The sequence below is a fragment of the Xiphophorus couchianus genome, chromosome 1 (genome assembly GCF_001444195.1).
Source record: "Xiphophorus couchianus chromosome 1, X_couchianus-1.0, whole genome shotgun sequence".
NCBI lineage: Eukaryota > Metazoa > Chordata > Actinopteri > Cyprinodontiformes > Poeciliidae > Xiphophorus > Xiphophorus couchianus.
The window spans coordinates 11185160-11212352 of record NC_040228.1 but is presented as its reverse complement, the minus strand read 5'-3'; the positions used below and the strand labels follow the sequence as shown (position 1 = coordinate 11212352).

The following is a 27193-nucleotide window of genomic DNA, read 5'->3' as shown; positions in this document are numbered from 1 at the left end:
ACCTTATCGTGGTGGAGGGGTTTGAGTGCCCCAATGATCCTAGGAGCTATGCTGTCTGGGGCTTCATGCCCCTGGTAGGGTCACCCAAGGCAGACAGGTCCTAGGTGAGGGACCAGACAAAGTGCAGCCCGAAGACCCCAATGATGAAGGAAAACCTTGGACTTGGTGTTCCCTCGCCCGGACGCGGGTCACCGGGGCCCCACTCTGGAGCCAGGCCTGGAGGGGGGGCACGATGGCGAGCGTCTGGTGGCCGGGCTTTTACCCATGGAGCCCGGCCGGGCTCAGCCCGAAGAGGAAACATGGGCCCCCCCTCCCATGGGCCCACCACCCGTGGGAGGGGCCAAAGGGGTCGGGTGCACTGTGTGATGGGTGGCGGCCAAGGGAGGGGACCCTGGCGGTCCGATCCTCGGTTGCAGAAACTGGCTCTTGGGACGTGGAATGTCACCTCTCTGGTGGGGAAGGAGCCGGAGCTAGTGCGTGAGGTCGAGAGGTTCCGGCTAGAAATAGTCGGTCTCACCTCGACGCATGGCTCTGGTTCTGGAACCAGTCTCCTCGAGAGGGGCTGGACATACTTCCACTCTGGAGTTGCCCAGGGAGAGAGACGTCGGGCAGGAGTGGGCATACTTGTTGCTCCCCATCTTGGCGCCTGTACGTTGGGGTTTACCCCGGTGAACGAGAGGGTAGGATCCCTCCGCCTACGGGTGGGGGGACGGGTTCTGACTGTCGTTTGTGCTTACGGGCCGAACGACAGTTCAGATTACCCACCCTTTTTGGAGTCCTTAGAGGGGGTACTGGAGAGTGCTCCTCCTGGGGACTCCCTTGTTCTGCTGGGGGACTTCAACGCTCACGTGGGCAACGACAGTGAGACCTGGAGGGGCGTGGTTGGGAGGAACGGCCCACCCGACCTGAACTCGAGCGGTGTTCTGTTGCTGGACTTCTGTGCTCGCCATGGATTGTCCATAACGAACACCATGTTCAAGCATAAGGGTGTCCATATGTGCACTTGGCACCAGGACACCCTAGGCCGCAGTTCGATGATCGACTTTGTCATCGTTTCATCGGATCTGCGGCCGTATGTCTTGGACACTCGGGTGAAGAGAGGTGCGGAGCTGTCCACTGACCACTACCTGGTGGTGAGTTGGCTCCGGTGGCGGGGGCGAAAGCCGGTCAGACCTGGCAGGCCCAAACGTGTTGTGAGGGTCTGCTGGGAACGTCTGGCGGAATCCCCTGTGAGACGGAGCTTTAACTCCCATCTCCGGCAAAACTTCGAACACGTCCCGGGGGAGGTGGGGGACATGGAGTCTGAGTGGACCGTGTTCCGTGCCTCCATTGTCGAGGCGGCCGATCGGAGCTGTGGCCGCAAGGTTGTCGGTGCCTGTCGCGGCGGCAACCCTCGAACCCGTTGGTGGACACCTTCGGTGAGGGATGCCGTCAGGCTGAAGAAGGAGTCCTATCGAGCCTTTTTGGCCTGTGGGACTCCGGAAGCAGCTGATGGGTACCGGCGGGCGAAGCGGCATGCGGCTCGGGCGGTTGCTGAGGCAAAAACTCGGGTGTGGGAGGAGTTTGGAGAGGCCATGGAGAAAGACTTCCGCACGGCTTCGAGGCGATTCTGGTCCACCATCCGGCGTCTCAGGGGGGGGAAGCGGTGCAGCACCAACACTGTTTATAGTGGGGATGGTGTGCTGCTGACCTCTACTCGGGACGTTGTGGGCCGGTGGGCAGAGTACTTCGAAGACCTCCTCAATCCCACCAACATGCCTTCCACTGAGGAAGCGGAGCCTGGGGACTCTGGGTTGGGCTCTCCAATCTCTGGGGGCGAGGTCGCCGAGGTGGTTAAAAAGCTCCGCGGTGGCAAGGCCCCGGGGGTGGATGAGATCCGCCCGGAGTTCCTTAAGGCTCTGGATGTTGTAGGGTTGTGTTGGTTGACGCGACTCTGCAATATCGCATGGACATCGGGGGCAGTTCCCCTGGATTGGCAGACTGGGGTGGTGGTCCCCCTGTTCAAAAAGGGGGACCGGAGGGTGTGCTCCAATTATAGAGGGGTCACACTCTTAAGCCTCCCTGGCAAGGTCTATTCAGGGGTCCTGGAGAGGAGGGTCCGTCGGATAGTCGAACCTCGGATTCAGGAAGAGCAGTGTGGTTTTCGTCCTGGTCGTGGAACACTGGACCAGCTCTACACCCTCGGCAGGGTCCTGGAGGGTGCATGGGAGTTCGCCCAACCAGTCTACATGTGTTTTGTGGACTTGGAGAAGGCGTTCGACCGTGTCCCTCGGGGAGCCCTGTGGGGGGTTCTCCGGGAGTATGGGGTACCGGGCCCTTTGATACGGGCTGTCAGGTCCCTGTATGACCGGTGTCAGAGTCTGGTCCGCATTGCCGGCAGTAAGTCGGGCTCGTTTCCGGTGAGAGTTGGACTCCGCCAGGGCTGCCCTTTGTCACCGATTCTGTTCATCACTTTCATGGACAGAATTTCTAGGCGCAGCCAAGGTGTTGAGGGGATCCGATTTGGTGGCCTCAGGATCTCATCTCTGCTTTTCGCAGACGATGTGGTCCTTTTGGCTTCATCAGATCGTGATCTGCAGCTCTCGCTGGATCGGTTCGCAGCCGAGTGTGAAGCGGCCGGGATGGGGATCAGTGCCTCCAAATCCGAGGCCATGGTCTTGAGCCGGAAAAGGGTAGAGTGCCTTCTCCGGGTCAGGGGGGGTGTCCTGCCCCAAGTGGAGGAGTTTAAGTATCTCGGGATCTTGTTCACGAATGGGGGAAGAAGGGAGCGGGAGATCGACAGGCGGATTGGCGCAGCGTCTGCTGTCAAGCAGGCGCTGTACCGGTCCGTCGTGGTGAAGAGAGAGCTGAGCCAAAAAGCGAAGCTCTCGATTTACCGGTCGATCTACGTTCCCACCCTCATCTATGGTCATGAGCTTTGGGTCATGACCGAAAGAACGAGATCGCGGATACAAGCGGCCGAAATGGGCTTTCTCCGTAGGGTGGCTGGGCTCTCCCTTAGAGATAGGGTGAGAAGCTCAGTCATCCGGGAGGGACTCAGAGTAGAGCCGCTGCTCCTTCACATCGAGAGGAGCCAGTTGAGGTGGCTTGGGCATCTGGTCAGGATGCCTCCTGGACGCCTCCCTGGTGAGGTGTTCCGGGCACGTCCCACCGGGAGGAGGCCCCGGGGAAGACCCAGGACACGCTGGAGGGACTATGTCTCTCGGCTGGCCTGGGAACGCCTCGGGATTCCCCCGGAAGAGCTAGAAGAAGTGGCCGGGGAGAGGGAAGTCTGGGCCTCCCTTCTGAAGCTGCTACCCCCGCGACCCGACCTCGGATAAGCGGAAGAAGATGGATGGATGGATGGACTTTACATTTTGAAACAATGATTCAGAGCAGGGCGAGGAAGACCTTGACGATAATGATGCAGATGCCAACGTCAATGATATCCGCCCACGTCCAGACAGGTGGCGTCCTGCAGGCACAGCAGCGTGTCACAGCCTCATCTCTTACACAATTTCTCACTCATTTTCTGTTATGCTCAAAAGATGTAATTGCTTTTTAAAAGGCATTTCTGTTACTTGACAGAAAAGCATAGAAAAACTGAAAAAAAAAATTCTTAATTAGATACTTGGTATGCTGTTGTTAGCATATTGGATAGTTTTTTACTCTAATGTCTTTACTTGAAGCTGTGTTGCATCAAAAATACAACCTACAAATATGCTTTGTAATATATATTCTGTATTTCTGTGCAAACCGTAAATATCTTCGAGACTGCAAAGTGGTTTTCCCCGCTGCGACAATGTCACAGTAAGGAGAATTAAATCTTATTTCACTGCAGATTTCTCCACACCCACTAAAACTGGGGAAGACTTCTCAGAAATGCTCTCTTTTTGTTGTTTTTCTTACCACTAGATTTTCCACAGGGTAGAGCGCTGCCCCAGAGAGCTTTTACTGTTGTCTCACCCGAAGGCTATGTTTTCACATTTGTCTTTACAATTAAACGTAGCCCGGAGGTAATCCTGACGCTCTGCCTCACAAGTCCTGACAGTCAAATAAAACAAGAGAAACATGATTCAACATAATTCTGAGGCACCGCTTTTTAAAAAGCTTTGTGATGTGTCAACACGAGACATTACGCTGTGCAGCTCCTTTCACTACAGAGGGAGTTCTCTGGGTTAGGTTTTTCTTTTTCTTTTTTTTTTTAATTCATGAAAATTGTGGCTGTTGATGCAGGGATAAGACAAATTGCACTGACTAATGCTTTAATTTCTGTTTTTACTTTGACTCGAAGCCTTGCAAAAAATATTATCCCGTCAACTTTTTCACATTGTGTCACTTTACTCACACAAGCTCCAATGAGTTGCATTGGGAATCCATGTGATGGGAAAAAAAAAAGGAAGTGCAGAATTGTGAAGTGGAAGGTCATTTTTCTGACAAATCTAAATTTGAAAACAGGAGCATGCATTTACATTATTTGAGTCAATACATTTTAGAAACACCTCTTGGTCACTGCTACAAGTATTTGGGGTTATGTCTCTACCAACTACAAACTTTGTTTGCTAAAACGCTTGTACTTCAAGTCTTGCCCAGATTTGCTATTGGATTTAGGTCTGAGCTTTGACTAGGCCATCCCAATGCAATTTGATTGTAGATTTGGCTGCACTTCTTAGGGTCTGTGTACCATTGGAAGACCCAGTTCCAGGTTTAATTTTTGATCGCTCTGTCTTTAGCTCCATCTACCCTCCCTTCAACCTTAACTGACTTCCTTTTCTCTACTGAAGAAAAGCGTATCCACAGCATGATGCTGCCACTGCCATATTTCATAGTGTGGGTGGCTTTCTCAGTGTTAGTTTTGTTCATATAGAGCATCTTTTTCTGCCTAAATGTGCCTCTTTAGCCACTTCTGAGTGGCACTAAAGAAATTAGACAGATAAAATGAGCAATAATTTTACATATGCAGGCAGTGGGAAAGACTAATTTTATTATGCCCTTCATAAAATTTCAACAACTAAATGATACACAAGGGTTATCATCGTGGATGCCTTCGATGTCATTCAAGTGCTTTCCTTTTTAAAGTAAGCAATCGTCCACAACTGGAAAGAACTCAGTCATATTCCTGTCTCTCAAGGCAAAATTCTCTTCTTCAGAAACCTGACATTAGAACTAAAAATGTTCTTATATTTAAAAAAATAAAACATATGATAGCGGTGATAGCTTTTGCTTCATGAGATGCTACTACTTACCACTTTTACATTTTGCAGTCACAGTGTTGGGTCTATTTTGGTTCCCAACCTGCAAAGAATCAACCAGAGACATAAATTGCTTTTCTGCAGAAAAGGGGAGCAGAGCCAGACACGGAGAACCGCTGTCAAACACTGTCTGGGACCAACTCCGCCGGCTCTCAGTCCCCAACTGCCTTTTATTATGATTACAAGGAAAGAGGTTGGGCTTTTTCACACAGTCACACAAACAATTGATCATAGACCTCTACCAAAGGATGTTCTGGAACCTTCTGTGGGTTCTGTGGCCCTTACAAGGGCACAAGGCCTTGTAAGGTCAAGGCACAAGGCTGACCATTATAAATCAGCTTCACAGGCAGCTAATGACACAAACATGTGTAAATGTTTCTAACCCCCAAGCAAACATCCAAAAATAGTTAATAATGTACCACAAAAGAAAGGAGTCAAGTTAACAACACAGAATAATAATATGAAAACATAAATAAGCTCATAAGTAAATGAACTTAGATAGTTTTTCTAACTCACAGTACGGTGTTAATTAAAAAAAACCAAATGTTTAAGCTCCTCCCCTCAGTTTGATGATGATTTAGCAAAAAACCCTAAAAACAATGAGTGAACTAGATGAAACCTTGTTGTCTTTGTGTGTTTAGGTAGCGCTGTATAACCCTGAAGCAGAAGGCGGTGAGAGTCCTGGGAGTCTGGGTGGTAGCCTGAGCAACAGTCTTTCAGAGCAGAGTTTGGCGTCTGTCAGCCTTAACAGCCTGAACCCCGCTGTCAGCAGCAGCAGCAACGTGCACAGCTACACACCAGTAAGAGCTCGTCTTTGTTATGGCTGCTAGTGTTGTGAGTGTTGCAGGAGGACGGCCGCCTGTCGCAGAGTGTGTCTTATTAAAAAGACACCTTAGCTGGGCCAACATTTTCTCTCACCTCTCATCTGGTTTTTCGTCATTGACCTCTGGGAAATTTTGTTCGATCCATATTAAACCAGTCCCTCTGTGACCTCCTGATTCTGACATCATCTTGGTGATTCAGTGGGTGCCGAAGGTGTCTGCTGCATCCTTAGCGGCTAAGGAGGTGGGAGCCGACTAACGATGTGTGCATTGCTTCTGCAGCTAACTCCTGAAACTCTCCCTTCGTGTATGACTATTTGAAACCAAATAGATTCCTTTTTTTCACTTTTAGGTGATTTCTTGAGTGAACAACTTGTATTTGTTTTCAAAAGTCTTACATTGACATACCAAGTTTGAGAGTGAAATGCTAAATTAAATTTTCATGTTTAGCTAAAGCAATTTTGAGAAAAAAAAAAAAATCATCACGTATGAAGGCATTTCAGCAGCGATGCAGGTGAAAGTCCAAACGCATGCATTTGTGTTGTTGAACACAGCAATCACACGCAATATTATTTACCCTGTAAATTGAGTTTTTTGTTTTGCAGCAGACTACCGGTGGTGTTGGCGCAGCCTCGCTGCACCCCTCAGGGCTGAACACAACAAAAAGCATTTTAAATCTGTGAGAAATAATAGGATGCTTTGAAGGAGGCTCACTCCTGTCATGCAAAAATAAAACAGCAGGTGAGAAATGTACCTGTGCCGTCTCTGATGTATTTAAATGGTGCCTGACCCCTCTAGATTTGACCTATTTAAAACACAGGCAACAGTAAAAGAATAAGATATCCTGCAAGCGTAGAAATATGGATGTTGTTGCATTTTTCCTTGTATTGCAGAAACATTTCAGACATCTGGTAAGGGATATCTCCATCCATATATTTCAGCAGTTTTTCAAATCAGCAGACATTTACAACCACTTAGCACTGTGATCAGCTGTGTGGACCAAAACCAAGTGTTGCTTTCTTTTTGGCTGTCTCCTTTCTAATGGTGTCTTCTTTTATAGCAGTATGGATTTATTCCACAGTCAGACTGTTTTTGAAGATCATCAACCCACTTCAAATAGAAATGTGTAACACCACACAAAAATCACGGTTCAGTTTGAACCTCAGCTTCAGGGTCGCAGTTGATACAACGGCAAAAAGAAATAAAAGCCACATTCTGCTTTTTAACAGTACATTTTTACCCTTTTTTTTTAATGAAGACTAGTCCGTATAATCTGTTTCAGCCTCAGCAGGTCAGTTCATTTCCTCCTGAAAGTATGCTATCAGATGTTCCTAGATATGCCAAGCCTTGCATTGTGTTGCATCTTACTAAAGTTTTATAACACAGCTGTTTTAATGGAACAATCTGAACATTCATGTGGTAGATTAAGCTAAGTTTTTCTTGATTTACTAAGTTTGCTAAGTTGATTTTTTATATTTTTTTTTACAGACACTAGCAATGTCTCATTATCTCCTACTTAAATGATGCAGATTATGTTTATTGAACTAAAGAAAATAGCAAGAGAAGAAAAAACTATTTAGTCTTGAAGTGAATTCCAAACTCGTGCTAGAAACGGTCAAAGTGTTCATAAATTCCACTTTTCAGTTTCACTTCCAGAGTCACATTTAATGTTTTGGTTCAGCCAAACACCAGACACCCTATGCATCAGCAGTGGATTGTGCAGCAACAAATTGTGAAAGAATGACATTTGGCATGTCACTGTGACAAGGGAAAGCGGATTTTTTTTTTTTATTGTACATGGGGAAACATAGATGATTTTAAATAATTTATTTGTCTGTTTAGCAAGAAATATGTGCATTACAGTTGCTACTTAGAACATAAATAGTTATTCACTGCTAAATCTTTAAGTTTTCAGTTTTCTTTATGTTGAAATATATGTTACTGCCATTTTTAACCCAATCATATATAAAATGATTATATATCATCACAAACCAATCAGGTTTTTTCCCCTGAAAGCCATTATGAAGTTCAGTTTGCACATTATGTAACACACATCATCCTACAGTTTCCAAATTCGCTACTCTACACAATTATTGTCAATGTTATGTATTAAAATATGACTTATTTTCTTTGTATGGAGGCTTGTTTCTCTGCCACAGCTCAAAATGGGAAAGCCAAGAGAACAGTCCAATTAAGTAAGGCTGACGTTTGTTTATTAGAAGAAAATTTGTCATCAGCATAAACTTGTATTAAATATAGACTTACCTGTAGCTTGAGAAAACTTTTTTTTACAAGACTTAGTCCCACCATTTCTGGAGTCACTAAAAGTTCCATTTTCAAACAGTACGTTAAAGACAAAAAATTGTAGTAGCATGAATGCAGCTTTGTTTTCTTTAATTATATTTCATTTATTTACTTGTATTTTACAGAGTTTTGTGTGTTTTTTTTTTTTTTGGTCAGGTTCTTCCTCTATTTTGCTGCAGCACAGAGACAAATTTCTATTCTCTTCCTGCCTGTCCAGTTAAATTTAGTAGCGCGGAGTTAAAGGCTGCTTTGTTCAACAACATTTGATGCGGGTTTACAGCTGAGCGGGAACACCACTGCTCTTTATTGCTTCTCTTTTGTAACAGCTGCTCACCTTTTTACCATCAATCACTTTTCTCCTGCTGCCTCCCACCTGCATTAGCAAAAAGGTCAGCACAATCTCATCTCGTTAACCTCCCATTTCTGCGGGCCATCTTTTGTTTTCCTCCTGCCTTCATCACCTCGGCCACCCCTCGCCCTCCCTCCTCCCGCTCCTCCATCCTTTCAGACCTCATTTGCGGTCTAGTCCGTCGAGGATCGGGGTTAGTTCTGTCTCATTACCTGGTGCAGGTGACATCCTCCTGACTGACAGTGATTACCGGTGGCACCGTTGGCAGAGATCGCACACACACGACAGCGGAGTTTACCGAGAGGCTCCCATTACCGGGTGCAGGTAGATGTGTGGGTGATGGCGTCACGGAAAGTTGGCTCATATTGGCAGAGGCACACTGATCACAGCAAATTGCTTGTGTTCACCGGCTGGATGGCGAGGAGGATGACAGCTGGGATGAGATGATTGAGGATGGAGGAAGACGAGCCGCAGCCGCGAAATGAGAAAAATTGGAAGCGCCGTGCTTCATTTTTTATTTATTTATTTTTTTGTGTATTTATGGAGAAAAGAAAATGATTGGTTTTCTATTTCATTTAGCAAAATTAAATTAAGTTTGATTGTCATTGTGAACTGCAGAATTAAAAACAAGTCATAAAAGGACATTTGCAAGATGAAGGAAAATTTGTTTTTTTTTATTATTCTAAAATAAACTGGACTTTTATATAGTTTTGCTTTTCTGGTTTGCACAGCATCTCTCCCAGTCAAAATGACAACGGGCCTCACCTGCATGACCTGGTGAAAGACGGAAAACTGTGATGCAGTTTAAATGTGCACCTCAAGACGTTTACAGCAGAATTATTTAAAAATAAAAACATGTTGTGTTTCAGTTATTTAAAATGAAAATATTTTGTGTTACCCAAGCAGCAGAAATCCTGAATGAGCCAATGTCAGTCATGTTTTAACATACAGTATTAGTAGGTTTTAGAAGAAAAACTAGGCAATAATACTAACAATTAATGTTTCTTCACATTTTGTAGACATTTGTTCATGTGTTTCAGGAAGGCAGAGTGCTTGGTATTGTTTGGGCAGTGATGGACGCAGCACAGGATTGCAGGATATTTGTCAGATATGGATATCGGCCAGAATTTTCACAGTGTTGCATCCGTACAAGTAACAATTTTAGACAAACACTGCCCATGAAAACCAAAGACCTTCAAATCAGACTAAACAATTCCTGCTTAAGGATTAGGATCGAAAATATTTCTGTCATCCAAAAGGTTTCATAGACCAAGTTTACTTTTACTTTTAACCATTGAGTAAAATCTTGATGTTGATATTAGTTCTCATTTCAATAAATTAGAGGGACATTGATGGATGTATTTCAAAGGTTGAAACACTTATTCCATCAAAAAAGAAGAAAAAAAAATATGAATGTCTCATTTCATGAGATATTCATGAATAAAGTAATTCTATTGCAAAAATGCAAACTAGTTCAGTATCTCGTTATTGTAAATAATATTGTCAGTGTTTTTAATATTGTTATTATTGTTAACCAACACTAAATGATTACTGATGATTCAAAACCTAAATGTGACTGAATAGTCAAGGCTACGTGTCTAGTCCTTGGAAACCAGAATATCTATACACTACAATGGATTTTTTTTGTGTCTGGAACACTTTGTTTATTTTTCCTTCACCTAGAGCAACTTTGTTTTTGTATCACTTCAGTTGTACAAAATCTGATCTGACTTTCAGAAGATTTTGTCAGTGTTTAAATATTTACTACATCCACAGGTTTCTTTTTCTTCCTCCTCTTTTTTCTTTCTTCTAAGAACACTTTGTTCACATCTTTCATTGTCTTTCTAAAGGTGAGCAGTCACTCAGAGCCTTCGTCTCAGTCCTTGAGCCTTCAGCAGTCGGCCCAGGCTCCACCTCCGCCCCAGCAGCCCCAGTACGGTTTACCAGTCCCGGAGTCGCGGGACAAGCAGCTCTGCTTCTCCGACTTCGAGGACCTCAGCGCTTCTTTCCGCAGCCTGTACAAGTGCGTCTTTGAGCAGTCCTTTTCACAACAAGGTGAGTGTCAGCCTCACTGCGGGTTGTTGATGCCAGCCTGTCCAACAGTACACAATACTTGATGTGTGTGTTTGTGAGAGAGAGAGAGGAGTAACAATCGCAAACCTCTGTCAGCCCTCATGCACATAATTAACTGGCACGCTTTAACTCGCATTGAAATTCAGTCAATTTAACATTGCTTTCATAGCGGGCGTTTCAGTATTAACCTCCACCACTCGCTACTCCTACTCTGTTGTATTTAAATAAACAAACAATCTGTTGTTCCGCATATCTGCATTTTATGGCTCGCACAGTCAAACGAGTAAAGGCAATTAAGAGGAAGAATTCAACAGGAGGAAAAACACATCTTTAGCAGCACAGTGGAAGGAGTTCGGCTTTGATAGCAGCTAATTAGATTGGTTCTAAAGTTTGTGAAGCATCTCACTAATTGCTTCCTGAAGCTTTCAGGTCACAAGGCGCTCTCCCTGTTGGACCCCCCTCCTCTCTTCCTTCCTTCACACCGTCCTACCACCCCTCTATCACCTTCCTCCTCTCACTTACTTTTCCCCCCCGCACACATTCAGGAAGTTGTAACTGAGGGAGATTGATGCGCTCTGTTGAGTTCTGCAAAACTGCTTGTCTGGACTCACCGTCTGACTGGATCCCCAGCAGTGAGTGGTCAGGGGTGATCACAAGCACATAAAATAAGACAATGAAAATACCAGCCGATAAAAAAAATAAATAAAGAAAGAAAAAATAAACTTTATTACAGTGCAGATTGTGAAATATGGAATGACTATAAATGATTTAAGGGATAACTGTGAAGTGAATGTGTTCAGCAAGTCAATATCTGACTTACGGTGTCAAAATATACACAAACAATATCTGTCTTGGTTAAAAAAAATAAACTGAATAATCCAACAAACTTGTTAAAAGAGAAAGATGAAAACATTTACTTTGACTCAGAGAGCTTTTCAGCATTCCCTTTGAATTTTTCACACGCATTACAAAGACAAACAATCATGTATTTTGTGTTTTATTTTATTTGACATACAAACCAAGATAGTGCACATTAAATAAAAGATAAATAGAGTAATTGTTTGAAACTGTGAAAATCTTCCCTATTAAAAAAAAACTATCCCCACAGCATGCTACTGCCATCACCATGTTTCAGAGTGGGGATGTTGTCCTGACAGTGATGTTCAGTGTTATTTTTCCTCCACAAATAGCTATTTGTATTTTGGCCAGAAAATTTCATCTGAGCGCAGAACCTTTCTCCCACATGTTTTGATGTTTAATTTAACTTTATTGTGCAACATTTTACTCAGGAGTATCAGAGTAACGTGGGGAATGATTATAAATGCATGTCAAACTTCACTGTTTTTTGTTAAGTTATCCTTTTCATTTCACTGTTATGGACCACTTTGTGACTAGTGTGAATGCTTTTTCAAGGCACAGTGTGTCTGTATTCTCAAACATGTAACAACAAGAGAATCTGTTATAATTATGTAAAGCTCTGATCTGACACGCAGCAAAGACCTTCTTCAAAAACCCTTCTATTGTAAGTGGATAGTATAAAGCAGATAAAAAAAATCACTTGCACAAATTGACTAACATATAGGTAGACTTGGTTAGCTTCTAAATTACAACTGGTTTTGAAACTGTCATCTTCATGAAGGTCATTTCTGAAACTGGGTGGGAAGTTTTAAACTTACAGCTGAAGAAAAGTTGAAGTTTTTGCTATATTTTTCTTTTAAGAATAAAGCATCTGACAGAAAGTAGTTCCACATTCACTGGGCAGTGTCTTGGGTATTTCACTCTGACTGGCGTCTTTGACTAAGTTTTAAATGCATCTAAAGCAAAGTGAACATGGGGATGTCCAAGGCAACCGAAATACATTCTGAAACTACCAAGAAACAAACCAGTTTAGTTTTTCTTCAGCGGCTAATTTTTGTAGGAATCTGAGCTGAGAACTGCCCTGGAATGATAGAATCAATAAGCTGATGTGGAAGGTTGTGTGCGTTTAAAGGAGATTATGAGCAGGAACATCAAGAGAGCCACTGGCGTGACCTCATTATGGTGGTATGGGCTGCACTGTACAATACTGTCAGTAATTAAAGTCTCTGAGAAGTAAGATTCTCAAGGCGCCAGTCTTGAGAAGAAGTAAAAATTGTTTTCCCCTTCTTAATAAGGCTACAAGCCTGGGATAGTTTATATTTGTTTCTGCTGTTTAGGTCATGTTTCAAGAACTAATTATCAAAAAAAGAGCAGTAATTTATCCAGTGTCTTCCAAAAAAACCTTGAAATTGTTCAATTAATTTTGCATTACAGTCACAAACTTAAATTTTATGATTTTTTTTTTATGGTAGTAGAGAATGGATATGAAGTAAAAGGACGCAAAACAAAGTTGTTCATGAAAAAACAAAATTAAAAAGAGGCAAACATTTGTAACGAACCCCCTTTAATCTGACAGTCCAAAATAAAATCTAGCACAATTGCCTTTAGAAGTCAGGGCAGGTATGCTTGAGAAAGAATGTATTTTTACAGTGTAAGAGTCAAACCTCTCAGTCAGTTTACATCCCAGCTTTTCTCTTTATTGTGTCAGGTTTGATGAGCATGCCGAATGACTCCAGCCAGCAGGCCCGAACAGCCTGTTCCTACCAGCACTCTCCGGGTGCAGGAGGCAGCGTTGGCCACCGCCACCAACACAACCACGGCCAGGCGTCGCACCACGCCCACCACCCTCACCTGTCCCCTCACAGGCACCAGGTGCACGGGCCGCATGGCCAGCACCGGCCACACAACTCTCTCTCCCACCAGAGTCATGCTGTCCAGGCTCCAGGTGAGAATATAACCGCCTATTCCTGCTTTCATTTTACTGTCATTAGGGACAAGGTAGTGTGGCAATAAAGGAAAATGCCGCTCATAAAATGCAGGAATAAAGTAAAATAAGCATTAACTGTGCAGAATTGTACAATTTGTTGAAAAAAAAAAGAGAAAATTATGTCAAATATATCACAGTTGACACAGAAATTAAGCACTTGAGTGCAAACTTGGAAGCTGAATGATATTGCACAGATATGAGGCTTGTGAAATCAAAGGTACCATAGCACTTTCATGTAAGTTATTTCAATCATTTCCAACCAATCATAGCTTGGGAATGTTTTTCTTTTCTTATAAATGTGGAAAAAAATCTACATATTTATGAATGTTTAGTGTAAAATATGAATGAATCTCTGCCCTCAGGGACTACATCAAGTGGAATGTTTTATTTACAGTATTCTTAAACAAGTTTTCAATTTTCTGACATGGTTTGTAAGTTGTATTTCAGAGATTTATTTTATGCTTTTGAACATTTTTTTGCAGATGCCCATATGTGTGAGATTAATTTTAATTTATACTCAAAAAAATGCAAAGAGCTTAGATGAATTTGTTGCAGGACAGTCCTGTTTTTCCACTCTTAAATGTTTTCTCAGTCAGTTTTAACAACAGCAGATTTTTTGTATTTTATTTTTACCTGAAATATTTTTGAAATCTGAAGTCAAGGCATCTCACAATTTTCTTCTAGGTGCCTTTTTGGAGCTTTTTCGATATTGACTTGATGGTGTCAAATGTAAGAAAATAAACAATCAGCCCATCAGTGGCTCATTAAAGATGTCCAAATATTGACATTTTTTTTTCAAATCAAATTGTTTGATTTTAAATATACTGAAATGTTTTAGGCAAATATATTGATGTCAGTGTTTCTATTTACTACAACTGTACTTTGTTAATTTACTTCAGAAAAGCTAATTAAGTGTTTTTTAATTGTTTGACATTATTCTCCTTTTTATGTAATTTTGTGCTATTTTAAAGAGTTTCACCATCTTTTTCAACATTTTTTTTTTTGCTAAATATTTTCACAATTTCAACTGTTTTTATAGACTGTTTTCTCCTTTCTGAAAACATTCCCACCAGTGTTTTATTATTTTTTTTCATCATTCATCTGGTAGTTGTTATAAACTTGTCAAATAAGACACAAAGCCTCAACCCAGGAATGCATCATTAAGAAAACACACACCTCCGTCTCTTTGGAGGTGATAAAAGACTTGTGGTTTTCCATGGAATAGTTTGGGATGCACTGTTGACACACAATGTTTTGTGAGGTCAATTTTTTTTATGAAAACCCACAGCGTTGGAAGTGGAAAATCTCTGCTCGAGCATGTTGCAGCATTTTGACCATCAGTTCGAGGTAGCTCAACCTCACACAATCTGAGATCACTCGCTGAAAGGTTGATTTTGGTGAAAATGCAAAGCACCGCCCTACGGGCCGAGGATGGTGTTCATGGTATATGTTGTCAAGACAGAAAATACAAGCAATAGAACCAAAACCCAATATAATAATCCCGTTTAATCCAGTATATTAATCTGCATTCAACTGCTTTTGACATGTTAATAAAGAGCTTTAAACATTACAAATAATGTCAAAAATAAGAAGTTTTTGCTGTTTCTATACGTTAGACCAACACAAAGTAGTCCCTAGTTGTGAAGAGGATATAAGTCTGAAAAGTGTGACGGTATTAGACCACTTTAAAGGCAAGCCATGTGGGGTTGCATGGCTTCATATTTGTTAAAGTCTTGGCCAACATGATGAGTCAACTGGTCGCTGTGACGTCTTAGAAACACAAGCTGCCTTGTTAGGAGCTTCAAAACGCAGAGTGATGCTGATCATGTTGAAAATCAGTTGGATGGATGAAAAAGAGCCCGGCATGTCACAGGCTGCGCGTAGCCAATAGCCTTTGCCAGGGTTTGCATTACCCTTTTGATAATTTACATACACATTGTTTATACAATTCAAACTACCTGGCATTCTCCAAACCAGTTTGTCATCTTTCATTTTCTTTGAAAAATAATTTTTTTCTGTGACGTGATTGCGACTTGTCTTTGTGAAGCGTAACAAGTCACTTCTGAGCACAGAATCGATTCGCCTAAAAGTCGACTAGTTGTTGAAAAGTTTTTACCTCATCCACTTAATGTGTGCATATGTAGAGGGAAAAAAAAAGAGCCATTAGTGCAAATTTTGTACCCTCAACCTATTTGTGAGATAAATTATTCAGACTGACAAAACAAAAGATCACTCATATATTTTTTCTTAAACAAGCATCATTGTTGTTTTAATTCTCTATTTGATCTGAGCGGCTTTTATGCATCTGCTGTGTGTTTAGTGCCACCCTCTGTCTGAGGTTATTTTCATCCGTGTTGGCGAAAACATCCAACGCAGACACAAAAGTCTGGACAGGATGGACATGGATGTCGACAGGTACGGGTAATGAAAATTACAGCGTGCAGACTTTGCAGTTGACGGGGACAGTAGAGCGGACAAAGAAGCATGAATTATGCTTCACTCTGACAAAACCAGCTGCACTCAGAGGTCACATAATTGGGGGGGAAAAAAGAACACCTTTGTGTAATTTCATGTCAATATTAATTCAGCTGCTCTGTGAAAGCCTTAGATGTCTGTTCGAGGACATTTGGAAAGAAACGGCATCGTAAAGACCAAGGAACACTCTGGATAGGATCACATGACAGCATGAAAAAGTTGAAGGCATACAAATTCATTTTCCAAAGTGGTTTGAGTTGTACTTAAAGCATTTTGAGAACTTATAAATCTTGTTTAATAATGCTGATATAAATGCTGATGGCCAAATAGCCAGCAGTTCTGGATTAGCGACTGGGGTCGTGGAGGAGTACAAAGAAGAAGATTGTGTACTCTGCAAATCTGGCCCTTATGCTGGAGTAGCAAGAAGAAAGCCATTGTTGAACAAAAGTCCTATTTGCAGTTTGCCACAAGCCTTGTAGGGGACAATGTGTCAAAGAAGGTGCTATGGTCAAATGACACCAAGATATTTTGCCAACAGTCAAAAAGCCTTGTGGTGGAAAACATTGCACAACACCCTGAACTTGTAATCCCAATTGTGATGATTGCAGAATCATGATGGTGGGGGGGGGGGGGTCCTCAGCAGGGACAGAGAAGCTGCTCAGACTTAACAGAAATATGAATGTAGGAAATGTCAGGCAATCTAGCAAGATTCAATCTAGCAATCTAACACAACACTTCTTAGGGTTAGATGTACAGAAATGTTGGTAACTTTGTGACCTTTTCTAACAACTTCATAATTATTCACTATTTATGTTGGTCCATCACATAACATTGTATTTTCTGGTTGAAGGTATTCAGGCACTGTAGAAGATATTGCATGAGTAGGGCTTTATTATTGCTTCCCAAAAACACCTAAAGGTAAAGATTTCTCATTCACTGTTTTAAAACAGTGATTCTACATTGTCTACTTCTCACATCCACTCTGTTGTAGAGCAATTCACCTGACACAACATCGTCTCTGCGCAGAATTATTGCATTTATATTTATATATTTTCCTATGATGCTCCCATAGTGCTGCATTTCATATTGTGTAGCTGGGCTTGTACAAACAGCTTTTTTGTTCATGGATTTTCTGGCTCATATTTCCTGTCTAGTTTTTATTCTTCTTTGTCTCTCTGCAACTGAGCTCTCAGGGCAGCAGTAGGACTTTTCAGACATTTTTTGTTTCTCGGCCAGTTTTGCTCTTTAAGCTGTAGATTAATGAAAACATCCGCTCCATAATGGCTTGGAGATATTCTGCTATTTAATTGGAGTGTGATGACTGTAAAGTATTCTGCATTTGCAGTCCCATTTATTTATTTTCGTCTCAAATGTTTCTGTGTGAACTCATACCACCTTGTGGCTGTTTATAGACAGAGATAGTTTTTTTTGTAAATGTTTTAATTTTTCATTCTAATTTAACACATTTTGTTATTTCAACAGAAATTTGTTCACTTGATTTTAGACTTCATTTTGGCTCCAGTTTTAAGATTTTATTGACCTAGGTAATTTTAATTTCAGGAACATGAACTCAAATTTATAAAAAAATATTATTTTTGTATAACAAATGTCACTTTGTGATTGTCCCATTATTATCAACGAAAGTTTTGTAAACGGATTAAGAAACACTGCCAATGAATAATGATGGGTTTTTTTGACTGAAAAAGTCAAAGTACTGTTGTACAGCTTTTTCCATCCATCCATCCATCCATCCATCCATCCGAGTGTCATTTTAGATTTTTTAATTTTTTTATTTTGATTTTCTCCATTAATGCCTCTCAGCTTGACATAAAAGTTTACACATGGGAGTCTATCCTTGAGTTTGAAATTATTACTTTAATGCAGTTTGGGGCTTTGAAGTAATATTTTGTGTTGGAAGGGCTGAAAGCAGAAGCAGAAAATCTATATTTTGGAGTGACTCTCATAAACTCTGAGCTCAGAGATGGAACACTTAAAATTCTGGACATTAGTCCAGTAATCAGGTTTGTGTTTCTGCTTGGCGTTTTAACAGGCATGTCATCAGACTGGTACCCAAACCTGGACTGGCTGAAAGAGAGCTGCCGGATCGCAACCAGCTACAACTGGGCTGATGTGGATCTCTCTCCCTTTCAAGGTAACACACACATGCAAACACATCAATATTTCCCAATTCTGATCATTTTAATCAATTACTTTGATTAGACCATTATGTTTCCACCTTTATGTACCATCACTCTTCAGGCACAGGGGTAGTTATAACACTGTCTTAATAAATGACATTATCCTGCATCAGTGAGGTTACCACTTGTTTTTGCCGTAGCTCACACACGCACACACCCCAACACATACTGACACACACTCAGGCTGTCTCACACCTACCCTCACCCCCCTCTCAATTGTATAATGTGAATAATCCAATTAGGTCCCAGCTCAGTAACAGCCTGTTATCACGGTCAGTGCACTAAGCCAACAAACATCCACACAGGACTGATGAAGAAGGCCGGTCCTACAACACACGGGCTGCTGCTAGCTCTCTGTTTCTGCAACGCTTGACCTCCCTCACACTGCCATAACGCAATCCTTCACTTTCTGTGGCATGCTTCCAAGGATCAGGGACAGAGCTCCTGTTTTTCTGTCATGACAAGGTCCATAAATTTGACTAGGGGAAGGTACTGGACTACATTTTATTTTCTGCGTATATATTTTGAAATAGAAAATTAGACGCTTTGGGTTTAGCTCCAGTTATGTGTTTTGTTCACCTGTCAACAGTTATGTGATGAGGGGACGGTGGGTCAGGTGTTATTAACTTGGTTATTCTCTCACTGTGTATTCACAGTGATTTACTGTAGGTATATTTTTATTTAGTGAAACTGGCACTTCTATGATTAGACTAAAAGAAAATCTATTTCTAAATTAAAGTTTGAAGCACATTCACATCGACATGGGAAGGGTTGTTGAGATGTTTATTTTTTCTCAGTAATTTCCTTCCTTGACTGAATGCAACAGAACTCCAAAAGTCACATGGTGATAATGCATACAACTGAAGAACAATCGAGCTAGATCTTTTTCTTTATCAAATTAAGGTTTCTGAAGCTGGCGCTGGGCTTTTTAGTTGATTAAAAAAAACCCTAAAAAATTATGTATTAATCATAACACAGAAAATGGATGGCGTATGAACGTCATCAGAAGAGAAAAGTATTTTTTCCATTTAGTCCAGAAATATACCAGAAGACACATAAGACATAACCAGTGTGTGTTGTAATTACTGCAGCTTCTTCAGTATTACTGTCATATTTTGGCCATTTTTTTTCCATCTCATGTTTTTGATCAATTAAGAAAAGAAATCTTCTGTTTTTTGCTAGTGCGCTTCCATGGTTCTCCAAATGTACAGTGCAGCACTGGTTCCTTGTTTGTACACTTACCCTGATTGTTACATTTGTGCAACGATATGTTTTGAAGCCATTTTGACCTGCCTACAACCTAAGGCTTTCATCATCATAAACTTTATTTATGAAGTGCTTTAACACTAGCCATAGCTGAAAGAAAGCGCTGACCATCTATAAAATAAACAGGAAAAAAGAAAGCATAAAAATAAAGTGACAAATCTCAAGTCTCAGTTGGGTTACAGGCCAATGAGTAAAAATAAGTTTTCGAACAGAGAAGGCTTCCGCTTATAGGTGGGAATGACTGAATGCTTAAATTATATCAAAGTGTGTTTTAGTAAAGTATTAGTTGAAGGGTTGCGCATATATTTACAGATTATCACAGCTTTTTAAAAAATCTCAAATATACATTTTCTCCTACAGTACAGACCAAAAGTTTGGACACACCTTTTAATTGAACGAGTTTCCTTTATTTTCATGACTATTGACATTGTAAATTCCCACTGAAGGCATCAAAACTATGAATAACACATGTGGAAATATGCACTAAACTAAAAAGTGTAAAACAACTGAAAATACCCCTTATATTCTAGTTTCTTCAAAGTAGCAACCTTTTGCTGTGATTACTGCTTTGCACACACTCTGCATTTTCTTGGTAAGTTTCTAAAGGTAGTCACCTGAAATGGTTTTCACTTCATAGGTGTGCCCTGTCAGGTTAATAAGTGGGATTTCTTGCCTTATAAATAGTCATGAAAATAAAGAAAACCCATTGAATTAGAAAGGTGTGTCCAAACTTTTGGTCTGTACTGTACGTGACAGAGACATTTGAGAAAATTGGTGTTGGTTGAATTGTAAGGGATACATGTCAAAAATAATAATTTCATATATCTCAAAGACCTGAAAATGAGTTTGTTGAGGACTTGGGCGCTGAGAATTTTAGTGGACAGTGAGAAGTTTTGATGAAAGAACATAAAGATCTTACAAAGATAATCACTGGAAGAACTGGGAGTGGATGAAGCAGAACAACGGAGAAAGTAATACACACGAAAAACATGACGAGTGAGAGGAAAAGAGAAAATAGAGTTAAACAAAGGGAAAACCCTGAAACCAACAAAAACAGTAACAAAAAAAAACATTAATCCAAGGTACCTAATCTAAATGCACAATAAATAATAAACCAAGATCTAAATACAAGGAGAAACGAACAAAGGCAAAATCAAAGTAAAAGAACCAGGACACGATCAAACCAGAAGCAAGCAAAAACCAAAGTTCCAACTTCTTGTGATCATAACAGAAGATCAAACTCTTTTAAGAGCCACTGCATACTTTCTTGGAGGCCACAATTCTTGGTAAAAAGAAGCTTCTCCTCATCTTGTTTGAGTTGTCACGGCTTTTTTTCCCTATGAAAGGAGAGCAAACAGAAAGTGACCTCTGTGAGTCTAGTTCAAACTGATCAACTTCGTCTTCTGCAGCAGGTGGTTGACCCATGCGCTGGTCCAAAGTGGCGCCCCTACAACATTTTTGGGCAGATTTGAGCACCTGAAAGAGGTCTCCTCTGTTATCTGTAGGGCAGCCTGTGTGAGCCACACTTTGCTGCTCTGCCAGAAGATGTTCTCTTTTGTGTTCCTATTAAATTTGTATGCAGCTCTGACGATAGACCGACCCGTTTTCATTTTCTCAGAAAGAAAATTCACTGCTTGACTCTCTTCACTAGGCTGGAAATGTTCAGAGTCTAAGTGTTCACATCGTTATGCAAGTTCCTAAGAGATTGGTGGAACCAAATCTTATCACCTAATGCAATGATGAAGAGTGTGCGATCTAATTAGACTTGCTCAATCTAGAAAAACCTTCTGTGTTTATTTTAAGTGTGTAGTATCAGGTTTTTGTCCAAAACCCACTATGCAGATGTTGAACCTAAACTGGATCCCATTGTTATTATAGATGAATCGCAGCACAGTTGTCATTCCCAAATGTCACTGTTGGGTTATATGCTGATCCATGTTGGAAGTGAATGCACGTATTGTTCAAAAGGGCAAACATGGCTGGGCTGAGCACGCAACCTTGAGGTACTCCTCTGTTCAGGACATCACAGTCAATTCCGCTTTTTTCTCGATCAGCTCTGAAGGAGACCATGAGGCAAGCCGAACTCAACAACTGGACCCTCGATGCCACTCAGATGGCTGACCTGTGTTCTTCAATCAACCAGTTCTTCACAGCCACAGGGGTCATCCCACCTCAGAGCGCGACCCACCCACAACCTCAGGTCCAACACCCAGCAGCGCCGTCAGCAACGCAGCACCCTGCTCCCATGCACCCAAAGCCCGGCCACCACAATCAGCATGGGCAACACAACCAACACATTGGAACAGGTTGGCCCACACAACCACGTTTCTACGAACACATAGTGAATAACGTCATCATTTTTGTGTGTGTGGAGGTGAGTTCACTAGTCAGGGTAAAGGGAAGTTGGGAGAAAGTAGAGAATGTAGAAATGTAAGTAAGAAAGAAAAATAGATTTACAAATAAATAAGAGTAAAATGGACACAAGACATTTTTTTATGTCTGCAATGGATAAACAGAAAAAAACATCTCAAGCAAGACCAGCATCATCCTTTATCTTATCTTAGTAAGGTCTTTGGCATATAGCTTGTTGATGCAAATTACAATTTTATCTCTGTCAAACATGTCTCATACATAATTTTAATGCATCAAAAGAAATAAATTGGAACATATTTCGTGTTGTTTTAGTCATGCTGTTGTTGAAGTGTTCTATGAATTGGCTCAGCGCTACCTCTAAAAGACATATATTGGAATTGAAACGATATTCATGTGAATGTTTAAACCCACTAAAGCATACTTTTATGTCCCTTGTAAATCATCAGAGAGATAAGTTTAATCAGCTTTAGAGGAGAAGATACTTGTACCTTCAAACCTTATTAAAAACGTGCCTTCAATCATTACCACCTATTTAATTTCAGCCCCTAACAGTATGCATTCAGTATAATGCTCAGGGGCATCTCTTCATGTGCTTGCTGGCAAGCCTTGAAGCTAAATCCTTTTCTCTCTTTGCTCAGTGAGCAATTGTCGCCACTTAACATTGTACATTTGCAAAGAAATTATAGCGGTTTTCAGTTTCAAGGCGACTCTAGTAAGAATGTGGAGGTGAGTGGACTGTTTTTTATCAGAGTTTTGGTACTACTTATCCAGCATAAGATGGCAGTGCAGTTGTGTACGCGAAATGCTCAGTAACAGCTTGTGTTCTGCAAAGATGAATGTGTGAAAGTTGGTACACTAATCTGACAGTTAGTCATTGCCCTTTTGTCTGTTCTCTCGCAGGGAACATGTACATGGACTCGAGACAGAACATTTCTTCTCTGATGGGCCCACCAGGATACCCTCACATGCCTCCAATGAGCAACACGGCGCCCAGCATGACAGGTGACTCTTCTGATGGGACGGGAGAAACTTGTTAAAGGTGTAATAATGCAGCAAAGTGCTGGCTTTTCAAACATGTGTAAAGAAGCTTGTCTCATTAAAAAGACATTTTCTTTTATTAAGACAAACAAAAACGATCAATTGGTGGCGCATAATGTCTTAGCATGTAACCATTTTGTTACATGGAACAAAATGGTTACATTTTTGTGAGTAAAAAGGGAATTTGTGTTTTGGAGAATCTGATCACATAAGCAGCCCCACTGTGTTTTGCTCTGTAGAAAGTTTGCTGCTCGAAGGTGTGGAGAATTCTCTTTTCTCCTCTTGTAGCATTTACCCCAACACCAAAAGTTGTCTCCACCAGCTCTCCACCAGATATAGGTGAGCATTTGACACAGGGCGGGAGTCAGACCTGGGCTGGGATTTCTTTTTCCAACGAGCTGCCGTCCGCGTGGGTTGAGGGTTATGTGTTGGCGATGCAAATAAGCCACATGTTCCTTTCAAGCTTTCATCTAATTGGCCGAAACCAATATTGAGAGTGTGTGAATAGCCAATAAAGCCAGAATGTTAACCAGCATTGAGTTTCTCCCGCACATCCCGAAACAACTCATATTTACTGTGTAAGCAAGTTGAATTCAAACACAAAGTTTACCATTTTAAAACCCCCAAATTGCTATTAAAACATTGGTGTGGTTTATTTATGACTCAACTAGTTTTGTTATTTTTTATTTTATTTTTTTTTTTTATCGCCCCACAAGGGGTCTTTTTGTGGGCTCTAGTGTCCTTTTTTCAAAGTAGGCTGACAGGAAAGGGGGAAGGAGAGGGGGGAAGACATGCGGTAAACGTCGTCGAGTCTGGGAGTCGAACCCGCGACAGCCGCGTCGAGGCTACGTTTTGCCTGAATGTGGGTCGCGCTAACCCCTCCGCCACCACGGCACGCCCCTAGTTTTGTTATTTTAACAAAAAAGACGAAAATCACAATTTTCTCAGAAATCGATGGCATCTACACATTGTCACTTGCATTGTATTAATTGTCAAATAATTGAATAATACTGACTAAAGATCATGTTGACAGTGTTTTTCCAGAACTTCTTATAAAGGTGCACTGTTTTCTAAATGTCTCAGTGTTATTGATGTATCAGAAAGAGCTCAAGTAACCAAACAGGAAACCCCTAGTATGTAATCAACTTCATCCAATCTAAATTCCCGCTGACACATAAGTAGTCCTGAGTTACTGAAATTCTTTCTCCACACACAGGTCATCACAGCCAGCTGAGCCAGCAGCAACACACTCTGCCTGCGGGGCACTTTCAGGTGAGACGCATCCTTGCTGCTGAGGACATCCAGGACGACTTTGACTGGGACTCCATTGTCTAAAGCTGAACTGTGAGTCAAAATAAGGGAAAAAAGACCAGGCGGGACAATACTAATATGAGTTTTGCAGTGGACAACCACCTCTGTTCACCGAAGTGAAGAAACGGATGACAATCCAGAAAGTAATGGAAAGTAATTTTCTAAAATCTTTTCTAATACAAGTGGCTGAGGGGTCCAAAAGACAATCATTATTGAAAAAAAAAGGAAAAAAAAGAATTACAGGAAATACTTTTATTGTGTGGGGCAGCGCCAAGTTGTAAACACGATGTTTAAAGAGTCACAGGTCGCCAAAGTATTGTCAAATCCTCTGTGTATTTTCATTTTTTTCCCTCAGATGCGTTTCCTGCAACAGCTGATGTCATGTTAAAGTTCCCGCTGATAAAAGAAATGGACAGAAAACTCTAAGACTGCAGCAGATTGCTGCACATGAATTATATTTCTTACCAACACAATGAGCATGTTCAGATATTTCAAAGTTTTCTTGATGTAAGCATTTCTTTTGCCCTTTAACTGGGCCTCTTTATGCTGCTGTGGATCTGGACAAAAGAAGATGCAGGAAAATGTGGTTGAGTGGATCGCCATCTACTGGTCAAAACTGGAATACTTTTCATGCGCCACAATACAATCTTCCGGGATATTTTCTCTGCCTTTTCAGACACATTTGTTTCTAAAAATGTATAATAATCTGGTATGCTCAATTTTCATGCTCTCAGGGTGAAATGCTCACATGCATCTCCACTTTTGTGCCATTTCTGAATGAAAATGTCCCTCCTCTGACCTGGCACTAACATGTGTCCTGCCTGGTTTGGTCTCAGTTTTAAGTTTTAACTCTTATTAGTAAAATATATCATGAGATGAACCAACGTCATATATAGTGCTTTAGATAAAGCATTTTTCCTTAAAGATTTCAGTTTTTGTCTTTTTTAAAAAACTTCCAGTTCGTTATAATCAAAACAATTTTAGTATCAGACAGAGATAGCCAGAGTAAAAACCAACCTGGGCATTTGTGAAAAACGTAATTGTTGCCTTCGCTGATTATGAATTAACACTATTTTACAGGATTAACTGGAAAGCAGAGTTGAATTTCACATGTAAACCAGATCAAGAAATACTTAAAATAGAACCTGTCTAACAACGTGGAGCAGGAAGTTCAGCAATATGTAGATCTATACTCCTCTAACTAAAAGTATATTGGGGCTATGATCATTCTTATAAGTTAGAAAAAATGCATTACCTGCATTTTTTGTATTGAAATTGTATTTATACCATTTATTTATATGTATTTATTTATTTATAGGAGTTTGTGAAAAACAAATACTTCACCTGGCTTCCCCCCCCTGCCTAGAATTAAGTTTTGTTTGTTTGTTTTTTAATGTGAGACTATGATACAGCTATACAACATAAATTTATTTTAGACCTTTTTACCCATCTTTGCCAAAAACAATCGAAACAAACACTACAGAGGGAACTCACATCCTGCTACTTTCCCTCAGATAGGTGTTTAATTAGCCTGCAGCTAAACAGTGTACAGAGTACAGTGTGTCCTGAACTCGTCCACATGTCTGTTTAGGGTCATTTGAGAGTGACCTGCTCACCCAGGACAGGTGTTAGTGCCAGGTCTCAATGGGACTTGCGTTGGTTCGACTCTGTGCTGTGTGTTTAGCTTCGGCTAACAGGAAATGGTCAGCTCCATATGCTGAAAAGTCAATTATTATTGTGGAGTAAGCTTTGCGGCAGGTGAGAGAGCAGCAGCATATCAAGTTGGGAAGCAAGTTGCAGGCCAGACTTGGACTTCCTTAAGACTTGTGCCCAGTTTTTGATGTATAATTTACCAGGTGGACCCTCTATATTTCTGAGGGGAACGTGCGCAGAGCTTCTGAACAGACTGAAGGAGTTGATTGATCATTTGTGATGCCTGAATTAGGGAAAAAGAAATAGCAGGTTTTGCACAACACTAAGTCTGAGAGCATCTACTTAATAAAAGAAAGACATGTTGTTTTTCTCTTTTTGCAGAACTAAAAAGAAGAGACAAAATGCTCTGGTTTGTTCATTGTGACGTTTCTTTTGTCTGTGTACAGTTCTGTATTGTCTCCGATTTTTATCAGTGTACAGCTTCATAAGGCTAAAAAAATACACTAAAAAATAAAGGAATTTCTTTGTAGTAACATTTTGAGCTCATATTTCCTTCTGTGAAATATTGAATCTTAAAGTGTTATTTGTTTCAGAGAAGCTTGATCATTAATTAGGTGGTCACAAAACAATCATTGTATGGACAACAACAACAAAAAAAAGGGAAATGCTCCTTATTGCCATTCAGTGCTGTGTTACAGTGACCAGCATATGTATATCTTCTCTGTTTCTATGTTGTCGTCTTTGTAAATAACTGTGTTAATCCTCTGTTTTTGCCCTTGAAAAACACAGACTGAAAAGCAAAGGAAGCTGCAAATGGAGATGGGATTTTGTTACGTGTCCTTCTGGATTTGCATCATGTACATAATTTCAGTATACTGTAAAGAAGTGATCTAGAAAAACAGACAAAAAAAAAACTGGGAAGCTGTGTGTCCAAAAATATTCTGTGTATGGCGGTTAAAATATGTTAAGTGTTTATTAAAATGTCACAAGCCATTTTTACTGCTCTAATCCTGCGTGTGCTGCCATCATTCCACCATTATTCCGTCTTTGGACTGAGCCAAAGGCCTGCAGTAGATTAGGGTGATGGGACGGAGGCCTTTAACACTTTCACTTCACCACAGTTGATTTGATAAAATAAACAGAAAAATTGCTGTTTTTTAGAATTAACACTCCTTTTACACTTTTTTTTTCAGATGTGTGGCACCTTTTATATCAGAAGCATCTTCTCTAGTGAATAAGAATAATTTCAAATCTAA

At 41.1% G+C, this 27193-nt stretch overlaps 1 protein-coding gene across 1 annotated transcript in view; it reads left to right on the top strand.

The window, feature by feature from the left end:
• LOC114148132 (forkhead box protein J3-like) overlaps positions 1 to 26587 on the top strand; it is a 95565-nt gene extending 68978 nt beyond the window's left edge. The window contains exons 7-13 of the mRNA XM_028023137.1: positions 5873 to 6031; positions 10556 to 10760; positions 13345 to 13581; positions 18149 to 18250; positions 21617 to 21868; positions 22836 to 22937; positions 24190 to 26587. Coding sequence (XP_027878938.1) covers positions 5873 to 6031; positions 10556 to 10760; positions 13345 to 13581; positions 18149 to 18250; positions 21617 to 21868; positions 22836 to 22937; positions 24190 to 24308 — 1176 coding nt within the window. The 3' untranslated portion in view covers positions 24309 to 26587. The remainder of the gene's footprint in view (positions 1 to 5872; positions 6032 to 10555; positions 10761 to 13344; positions 13582 to 18148; positions 18251 to 21616; positions 21869 to 22835; positions 22938 to 24189) is intronic.
• Positions 26588 to 27193: the final 606 nt, after the last annotated feature.